The sequence below is a fragment of the Vairimorpha necatrix genome, chromosome 2, assembly GCF_036630325.1.
Source record: "Vairimorpha necatrix chromosome 2, complete sequence".
NCBI lineage: Eukaryota > Fungi > Microsporidia > Nosematidae > Vairimorpha > Vairimorpha necatrix.
In genome coordinates, this window is record NC_088817.1 from 1371436 (window position 1) to 1382614 (window position 11179).

Genomic DNA, 11179 nt, shown 5'->3' on the forward strand with positions numbered 1-11179 from the left:
AAGACCAAGATTAAAGTATATCCCTGTCGTGTTAAAACAATTTTATTTTTACCTGACATGACACCGATGCCCGTTGATTATATCATCTGTGAATCATTTTAGATGCTTAAGAATAATTAGAATTCGAATACATGGTTAAGTTAAATAAAATGCGAGCTTGCTGCATTAGAATTTAATGGAGGGGGTTTTAGTGGGTAAATACAGCCGTACATGCAACTTAATATCTCAACTTCAAGTGCTATATATTCATATTTGTGTTATAGCATTTAAATATTAATAAACGAAAAAATAGAAAACAATATCTTAAATTTTCTATAATACTTAAGATTGCATTTTTTTATGTTAATTTTTATATTTTTCTAAATAATACATGTTCTAAGCTCAAACGACCATGTAAACTGATCTCCTGATATTATGATGCTCATATGGAACTTTTTTAGTTCTTGTATCTCCTATATTGGTCATTAAATCTTGTTTTGCCTTTTACGATTTTTCAATATCCAATGCTCCATAACAATGTTTAAATGTGCTAATGTCAACGATGGCGTTCTATTATTTAGTTTGATATTATTTATTAAAAAGTCTCCCGTATATATAAAATCGAAAATATATTTCTTATTCACATGAAAACGTTAATTTTTAGTTCGCTGTACGTACTCATATTGTTCATTGTTTTAGTCATGTTGTTTACAAAAGATTTATTTATTTTGTTTTATCTTGAAGATCTTGTATACTTGATAGAAATAATTATATTTATAGTTATTATGTTTATAGAAGTTCTTTTCAATGTGATATCTACTAGAATTACATTAGTTACATTTTTATTGAACTAAATATAGCTAAATCTTACATACGATTTCGAAGGATTTAAAACTATGAAGGTTGTTTTTTGTGTTATGATGTTTTTTTTTCATTTGAACAGATTAAAATTTTTTCGAGTCCTTACTACAATCTTGATTAGATTTACTATGGAATAAACGTGTTACCATCAACTTAATATCCTCTTAATGGACAAACGTATATTATTTTATAGCTAACAATCTAAAGAGCGCGTTGATACATTCAGTCGCAACGTAGAGAACTTCTGAAATCGTATGTAACACCAAAGCCGCCTTATATCGAACTCTATGGGCCTGTAATTTGTGACTCGTTAAATTTTTTCTTCTCCAGTTTTGACTAAAGTGTTACAAATTCCTCAATTAATAGACGTTTGAAGATTTTTTGAGTGTTTCGGCTGGTATTCAAAGTATTCTCAAGAGATCTTACCCTAGTAAAATACCAGGGGTTACCTCCATGTAGTTACGCAATAAAATATTTTAGCATGAAAATAACATCATTTCTATCTTTAGTATATATCTTTTAAGAAAATTGTCTTTGTGCTGGACACGACACAAGTTGCATAATCATCTTTTTAATTAACGAGAACACATTTTATGATTTTAAAAATTTATTACATCCAAGTAACTGCATATAGTAATTAGTTATTGTTTAAATTCTATTTTAACATGTAAACGCGGCTCGTTAACACAAAGTATGAAGCTTCGTTTAAATTCTCTTTTTCAAATAAAAAATTATAATTTATTATGTTCATGTTTTAATATTATATTCTTGAATTGTATAATCGCAGCTTAGAGGACAAATATTATAATTTTTAGACATACTGATACTCATGAAAAATCTAATAACATTTTTGGCCTATTATGCTTAAGTACTAAATAAGTTGTAAAAGATACCTTTAATGAGGCATCCATAAGAAACATATTATACAAACGTAGTCAATATATATAATAACGTTGAACCATTGCTTTCCGAAGTAACCTACGTAAAATGTCATACGTAAGATGTAGATAAAGTGACAACTTATCCTATAATAAATGTCGAAATAATATTATCTGAAATAAGAAAACGCGAAGGCTTTAGAAGTATAGATTTTTTTGTATATTAACGAGTGATATACTTTTTTATTAATAATGCTTGCATTAAATATGTTTAACACAAAAACAAATGGCACACCGTATTTAAAAAGTCTTATTTTATAATTACTATTTCTATAAGACAAATTTCTAATATGAATTTACATATAAAAGTTTAATACTAACAAACTAGAATACTATATTCGAATTCCTACGTAAAATTATAAAAAACTAGACATGATTTATTTATAATGCTAAAAACATATAAAATATTAAAACAAAGCGTACAGACACTGAGGTCGCCTAGATAGAATCTATAAGTACAGTTTTAATTTTTCAAAAAATATACTTCCAATTATCTTTATAATTAATATATTTCATAATAAAAAACCGCGATAACGGCATAAAAATATTTTATATTTTGTAAGTACAATCCATTTTTGAATTTTATCTTATTTTTAATAAAATGACATGTGTCAAACCTTACTTTTCATAAAATAGCGAGAACACAGTGACTCAAATGGTAAATTTTTTTATAAAGATTTATTTCTACTAATTTCACATGCTAATAAAGTAGTTTTACAAAAATACTTTATTTTAAAAATTGATTTTTTTCTCTCCCTTATGTTACTTTTATTCCTCTTTCAAATTTTTAGTGCATCAGACAGAGAATTATTTAATCAGTGGGTAAACATGCCATTACAAACAAATGAAACAATAAATAATGAGTCGTTTGAAATTGTTCCAAATGGATTTATTTACAAAGATCCACTAAATTATTCATCCTGTAATGCCACCGAATATTTTTCTAATGTTGAAATGCTTGACTTAACAACTATAGATTATAACAATCTAAAAGCTGCGTCTAGATTTATTTATTATCTTCTAAGAGCAGATAAAACCTATAAGAAAACATTTAAAAAGATGCTAGTGTTCAAACCTTTAATACGAAAAGTTGACAATTTTGAGAATTTCCATAAATACGTATTGGGTTATACTAAGAATACAGAGCAAATAAATGATGAAGAACATCCATATTTATTCTTAAAATCGTTGGCATTTATGAATTACAAGCTTATTTATTTACTTTCTTTTCTCGAATTAGACGTTAAGACGTATAGGGCAGTGTCTAATATAATGGACAAATCCAAAGATTTTATAACTAAATGGGATTGCCAGTGGCAAATACTGCAAATAATGGGAAATGATAACTTAGAAAGGTTAATGAGGGCGTGCGAAATAGCTATGGACGATGATACCATTTCATCAAGAAAATATACAGTTGAAGAATTTCATAAAAAACATTAATTTGACTTGTATTTTTTCTATAAATTTTTGTATTCATAAAAACCTAATTTTTCATGAGATTTTTATTAGTAGATTCTACTTATTTATTTTTCTATAGGCATGTATTACAACTGCCATCAAAATATATCAAATGAATTTTAATCTGATATAAAAATTCTTTAAGTTTACTTTTGTTTTTTATAGTAAACATTTTTATGGTATCGAAGTTACTTCTAACGAGGAATTTGAATGTCGCCATAGGCGCCTTGTATTCGATTATCGTTTTTATTGTCGCATAAGAATTACACTCATACTTATTTGTCATTAATCAGTAATATAATGCCTTAGGGAAATTATTGCTTTGTATACAACTCAATAGACACCATTAGTGTCAATGGATATCTACACGTTATTGTATTTTATACCTTTGATATACTCTTTTATTATATTTTAAGTCCCTTCTGTTTGCAATTTAATTCATTTGAGAGTTTTTAATGTAATTGCCGTATTTGGTCAAAGTAATGTAAAGGAGCTTTTTGCACAATTTTTTTTCGCGTGGCAAATCAACATGGGAAAGCAAGACGTTTTTTAATTATTATTTTATTTCAGTAATTCAGTTGTGATGTTAAATAGTAAATTTTTGTGTCTCGATATTTTTTACTATTTGCAAGTATTTATATCCAAACAAAGAATTTATCTGCTTATGTCAGACATACTAATGTAATAATATTGTGTGTTTGATTAGTAAAGAAAAAGTCTAAGATCGTTAATATCCCTATCTTCGTAGATATAAATAGTAAATCATAGAGCAAGCTTAAATATATAATATTTTAATGCTTTATGTACAATTAAGTATGTAAAAAATTTTTTTAATGCTACTATAACCGACAACAAAAAAATCAAAAGATGTTAATTTTTTTTTCTGATAATTTACTAAATCGATATAAATACTTGTACGGAAAGATACACCTAAAGATTATGTGAAAAGATACAATTTACGAGAATATTAAAATCCATTAGGACCTAGTTCTGCTAATTTGTCTTGGAAATAGCTAAACGTAGAATGAGCTTTTAAATTTTTTTTGTAATCAATTATTTATTTTTTAGGTCAGTGGAAAACGCACAGGATAAACAAGAAATTCTTCTTTCAGTTAGTAATTACTTCCGTCTAATCTTAGTCTCGGGAATAAAATAATCTTTTTTTCAATCATCATTTTGTAAAAAAATTTATTGAAATGATTTATTTAGTTTTTTTAAAATTGTAATAAATTTTAACTTGGCCTTTTAGATATTTGTATGATTTTAATTAGTCTTATATGTAGTCAATGTTTTCTATTATGATAACAACGCATCGTTTGGGTGCAGTATTATACCCTATTTAATTGCGATATTATTATAACAATAATGGGATCTAGTGATTTTACATAAAACAGTGGTCGAACAACAATTATTATTAAAAAACTAGTATTAATTTGGAACAAAGAGCGAATTTATTTAATTACCGCTCTAAAATATAATAATCTACATTTCTTTTGTAGATCATAAATATTACGCACCTTTATATATGTGAATTAACTAACATCAAGAAAAAAGTTCAGAAATTATAAATATATCCCTTACTATACTTTTTAACACTTTCTAACACATATTATTGATTCTTTCAACTGTCTGTGTTATGTAACTGAAAAAAATGAGTTTAGAAGTTTAACATAATTTTATATATAAAAAATCTTTAAACATTAATATTAAATTATTTTTTTATTCGTACACCAGATTTTACATAACTGTTAATGTGTAATGTAGCTAAGTAAAAATTCATTAAATAAATACAAATCATTAATACAAACATTTTTATTCTAGAATAATCTAAAGTTACCTAAAATTTTTAAAATTAATAGGTAGTCTACTATGAATTAAATATATTTTGAAACAAAAGACAAAATATACAATTACATCAAATTTAGTATATATTATAATTCACATTCATTGATATTTCGACTGTTTTTTACCTTAGATGCTGAAAGCATTGTGTTGATATAGGGAACATAGTTTTATTGCCAAAAATTCATTTTTAAATATTAATATGTGTTGGCTCTTTCATATAACGAGCGTTTTTTTTGTGTTAAAATTGTTCAAGTATTTAGATTTTAATCACGGCAACTTAGATTAAATAGGAATCCACATTAGGATCAAAAAATATATAATATAAGCTTCTCGATGTACTTATAGTATTTTAAATGTCATAGAAGTATCATTTTGCACTCTAAAGGCTTGAATGAAGATTGTGGTTGTGAGAATTGCAGATAAGAGTTAAGTAAATGAAAAAATAAAAATCTTGAATTTTTTATTGGTCAAATGTGTTTAGATAATAGTTCAAATGCATTCATTAATGCACCACATGCTATATATGTATGATAAAGGCAAGTTTTTTATGAGTTTAAGAGCTAGTGAAATGGTGCATCTTAAGCCCATTTGCACTCTTTTGCTTCAATCGAAGTTAAATTCCTGCAAGTGATCTTTAAACGCCAAACTTTTACATGTTTAAGTATGAATAGCAAGTGTTATGTAGAAAGTTAGATGCATTAGCCACATTAAAATCACAGCGCGAATCTTTGAAATTTATGTAAAAAAATATGAAATTTTTCAGTGTAAGACACGTCTATAAAACATTAAAAATAAATGTTTACCTTACTTTATTTTTTACTTAAGTGCTTGAACTTACACAATCAATTTTATTTAGAAAAATGTATCATGTCTATAAAAAATAAATCTTAGTTTACAAGTAAAATACATATGTGTTTAAATATATTTACAATGATGAAATTCCCAATAAACCATCCCAAGTAAGATTAAGGTTTTTATAAAAATTTGACAGTCTTGATTAAATTTATATAGAAAACATGCGAATACAAAGACCGAAAAAGAAGAGGCTTTTACATATAGATTAATGATCTCAAAAATCTTTAATATCGTTTTTTAAAACTATAAAGTTCAAAATTTTATGACCCATAATGCTATTTGTATTTCTTTTCGATACTTGTAAAGCAGGTAGAGAAATGTTCGAGCTTCTTGAAAAACAAATGATTAAAACTAATGAAACAATTTATACTAACTTTGTTGAATACGTCGATAGCACTAATGTATATATCGATCCTTTTAATTATACAGCTTGCGATACATATGGCTACTTTTCACATATGGAAGTGCTCAACTCGAAGCAAATCGATGATAAAGATCTAAGATTTGTGTCTAGATATATTTATCGGATATTCAAAAGGTCTGAATCGTTTAAAGAAATAATTCGACTAATGGAAAATTCAAAAACATTGCGACGAGAAATTTTTAAATTTAAAAATTTTCATAAATATGTAAGTAGTTATATTAATAATATAAGACAATCATATAATTATGAACATAAGTTTTTATTTTTGAAATCATTGGCATTTAAGTGTTATAAACTCATTTATTTACTTTCATTCATTGATTTAGATGAACAAACGAGTGAAGAATTAACAAAAGTGATGGTAGAAAACATGCTATTAAAAACTAAAGATGATTGTCAATGGCAAATAACACAAATATTGAAAACTGAAGTTTTTGATGTTTTAATTGAGGCGCTGGAAACTGTTGTATATAAAGATGGAAATGAAAAAAAACACTTCGTGCTTCCTAAATTTAATTAAAATTCTAATTGTATTTCTGTTGGTACGTTTTGTTTTATTGTATATTAAATATTCCTGGTTTATTGTGAAATGAAAGAGTTCATTATAAGTAAACTCATTCAAAATAAAAAAAATAATAAAATATAAATCTGAATATGTATAAGACAAATGCATATAAAATATCTTGGCTTTTTAGTCATATGAAGACCTAAGTAGTACAGTTCAGAGTCATATTTCTTGTAAGTATTTCTAATGTCGTTTTGCTTGATATGGATATTGTGTGTTTATATTGGAAATTAATCATATAGTTATAACCTAATTAAAACTGTATATAATTCTTATGCGCCATGTCAGAAAAAAGTACTGTACTATTTTTGAAATCGACATAATTAGTGTTTGCGCTATTATTTTTAATTTTAGAACTTAAACTGATTTTTTAATAGTATAAACGCTGAGTTTTTTTATTTTTATTGTTGGACTTTAAAGTTCTAGCTTTTACATTAGATACCATTATTTTTTTAGTTTTTTAGTTTTTGTGATGTGTTATTATCATAACACCATATCAATAGCTTTATGTGCTCTATTCTTTCTTCGTGTAGTAGATTTTTTATTTGAAGATGAACATGTATTTTGTCTATTAAATGTATATGTTTTGTAGTGTCTACATGTAGATTTCGTATTATAATAATAGTATTTTGTCTATATTTAAGCATATATTGTAAATGTTCGCAGTTCCGAGTTTTCGTATGAATAACGTCGTTTAATTGTATAATAACGCGTTATGCACAGCCAACGGGCAAACTCGTATTTCTCATAAAAACCGAAAATTCAATAATTCAAATAATATACATATTCGATGATCATAAATACTTAAATGTTAGAAACGGTAGTTTTTTTATACTACTTCAAATACTACGGCTACAGACAAAATAAAAAAATTTCTTTTCTAATATCTTGTAATATTGATTATAGACATTAATAACATTGAGCTTAAAAAGAGAGTAGATCCATATAATAGACGAAATATAAAAAATTTCATGGCGTTTTAGTTTCCACTTTATTGTTATTTAACATAGAATGAGCTTAAAAATAAATTTTTTTGGCACCTATTAATTCTACCAGGATAATGTACAAGAAAGAAAAATATTATATTGTATGCTTGCCTTTGGGCCAATCTAATATGTAAGAATCAAGCATATTTTTCAAAATTTATCCGTATGATTTCTAGTATATTATCAAGAAATTACATTACATACCTTATACGAAACATTCTAGAGGGCTTTATTGTTTCTAAAAAGACGTAAATATCGAATGTATTTTCTTCTATTATAGCTTATACAATACTTTTTTTCGTGTAATTTTAAATTATTGAATAAGCGGGCATCATCCAATTAACAATATTTTCAAATGTTCATACATAAATAATTGAACGCTATTAATAATTTAAAAGCGGTCGAATTTGAACAACATGTACTTTATTTTTACAGATTTTTTTTAGATAATTCTATTATTTTTATATTAGTAGCTCATATTTAATATCTAATTTTACAATAGATAAATAATTTACTTTAAAACAAATTTTAGAAATTAAATATTTTTTACTTTCAATAATTTACACTTTAAAAAATTTTTAGCGCAGCAACTATCATTTATTTGTTCTAATGGAAATTCTATGATTAAATATAAAAGCATTTTTTCAATACCCAAATGATGTTAAATATTTGTATTGATCACTTATTTACTTGTTTATTATTTAAACAAGCGTTATTGTATAATAAGTTGCATTATTCAATAAGATACAAAAATTTATTAAATAAACAAAAAAACTTCAGCGTCGAGGAATTTCTTAAAAAATCTGGCGTTACTTAAACAGACACATATACTAAATAATCTAGGTCTAAAAAAAAAATACCTTCAACAAGTAAAGTATCAGTTGACTACGCCGATATTTATTCTATTTTTAAGCTATATAATCAGATTTTTAATTTTTTTGAGTACTTTGATGGAAACAATATAATATTTTTACATATTATATCGGATTTCATCCATGATGAGCTCTAAAAGAGGTTCTTTAGTAAAATTTATCAAATTATTTTAAAAATTTAAATAGATACATGTTATCGTTAGGTAAAAAATTTATTCTTATACTTTTAACTGCTTAGGTTTAGGTAAAGTTGTGAAATGCATCTTAATGGCAAAAAAAATGCAGACTCTTATTACTTGAAAATATGTAAAATTTTATAAGTGTTATAATAAAATGTTAATTGGTGCTCTCTATGATATTTTTTAGTCAATTATGAGTCTAGAAATTGTAGATATGAGTATGTAGATATAAAACTAATTCTAATATAACTTCATGGTTGAAAGATGTGTAGATAAATAATCAAGATGTCATTAAATGGATTACTGAAGATGAATATGTGTAAAATATCAATGAAAATATGAAATTGGCTTATATTGTCTCGGTTGAAAAACTAAACATGCCTTATAAGAAAATCGCGATTTAATACTTTAATTGCAAAAAAGATTAAAATTTTTTCATAGGTTTTAATTAAAATTAATATTACGAAGTTAATTTACTATACGAGATAAACTATGAAAGATTTAGCAAAAAAAATCAATGAACTTAGATGAAATTAATTGCAGACACGGGTTTGTGTTACTATTTGAAAAGAAATATAAATTATCGAAATGTTAGAGACTTATACAATCTATCTAAAATATTGTTTTGCCATTTGTTTCCACATTTAATATATAAATCAAAGTTTATTAGCACGCAAAAAACAAACAGGACACGTTAATAAAATTAACTTAACATTTAGTAATACAACCTAGCTGTTAATTGTGTTATAATAAATAAAAAAGTTAGATTGTAAAATAAACCAAAAGAGAAGGTTAGGTTTTGTATTAAACATGTCACACTTTAATTTACCATAAAAATTATGTTAAATACAAATGCGAAAGGCATGATAATCTAAAAATAATCAAATTTGAACAAATTCTTTATAAAGTCATTTATATTTTTAAACAATATAAAATTAAAATATTTTGTCCCATAATGCTGTTTCTATTTCTTTTTAATATTTGTGAAGCAGGAAGAGAAATATTCGATCTTATTGCAAAATCAATGGTAAAAACAAATAAAACTATTTATACTGATACCGTTGAATACGTTGATGATAGCCCTGCATATAAAGATCCTTTGAATTATACTTCTTGTAATGCTACGGCCTACTTTTCAAATGCTGAAATATTTAACTTTAATCAAATTGATTATAAAGATCTAAGAGTTGCATCTAAATATATTTATCGCATATTCGGAAAGTCTACCCCGTTTAAAGAAATCATTCGGAAAATGATAAGTTACAGAACAATACGACGAGAAATTTTTAATTTTAAAAATTTTCATAAGTATGTAAAAAATTATATTCAAAATATTCAACAAGAAAATAACGAAATTAATGCGTATTTGTTACTTAAATCGTTGGCATTTAAGTGTTATAAGCTAATTTATTTGTTTTCGTTTATTGAGTTAGAGGAACAAAAGAGAAATGAATTAAAAAATGCTATGGTTGAAAGCATGGTACTAAAAACTAAATGTGATTGTCAATGGCAAATAATACAAATCTTGGACACGGTAGTTTATGATTTTTTGATTGAGTCCCTAGAAGCCGTTATTTCTAACAGTGAAAAAAAGATTGGACAAACTTCATCGCCATGATTAAATTAATAATTTTTTATTAACTAATATTGTAAAAAAAAATTTGATAATGTCAAACGGGATCGTAAAAAATTTAAAATCAAAATCTTTATATTAAATATAATTATTTTGTATTATAAACATATATAATAATTATCATTAATAATTTCTATCCCGATAGCGTTTGTATATGAAATTTCGCTTAATATCTCAATATTTTTATGGCTTACACAAAAATTACTGTTCCTAGAAGGTATGAACAAGATTTTTCGTGCCGTCTTGTCTGCTATGTATGCTGCATTTTCAGTTCACAAATTGGCTTACTATACATATAATGCTTTGTAAATTGGTCATTTCACAGCAAACTCCTAAGCGAATTTTGTTTTTTATTTAGTTTTATTTTCCATGTCGCGCTTATTGCTTTACGTTACTATCTTTCATTTTACACAAATCTAACTATTTTTTATAGTATTTTCTGATTATTTAGTGCTTTTATGTTTTTGTTTCATTTATTTTTTATGTTCTATGTATATAACATTTTATTTTTTTTTTTGTATTTTATTATTATTGTTTGGTGTATTTAAATCAAATTTCTATGTTCCGACTCGATTTTTTTA

At 25.1% G+C, this 11179-nt stretch overlaps 3 protein-coding genes across 3 annotated transcripts; all 3 read left to right on the top strand.

Moving 5' to 3' along the window:
- Window positions 1-2537: 2537 nt before the first annotated feature.
- VNE69_02262 (putative SP-containing protein) lies at window positions 2538-3221 on the top strand (the record flags this gene model as incomplete). The annotated part of the gene is made up of 1 exon (XM_065472816.1): window positions 2538-3221. One exon carries the CDS (start codon window positions 2538-2540, stop codon window positions 3219-3221), a length of 684 nt encoding a protein of 227 aa, XP_065328888.1.
- Window positions 3222-6211: 2990 nt separating this feature from the next.
- On the top strand, window positions 6212-6883 carry VNE69_02263 (uncharacterized protein; the record flags this gene model as incomplete). The annotated part of the gene is made up of 1 exon (XM_065472817.1): window positions 6212-6883. One exon carries the CDS (start codon window positions 6212-6214, stop codon window positions 6881-6883), a length of 672 nt encoding a protein of 223 aa, XP_065328889.1.
- A 3037-nt stretch (window positions 6884-9920) lies between these two features.
- VNE69_02264 (putative SP-containing protein) lies at window positions 9921-10583 on the top strand (the record flags this gene model as incomplete). The annotated part of the gene is made up of 1 exon (XM_065472818.1): window positions 9921-10583. The coding sequence occupies one exon, from the start codon at window positions 9921-9923 to the stop codon at window positions 10581-10583; it is 663 nt and encodes a 220-aa protein (XP_065328890.1).
- Window positions 10584-11179: the final 596 nt, after the last annotated feature.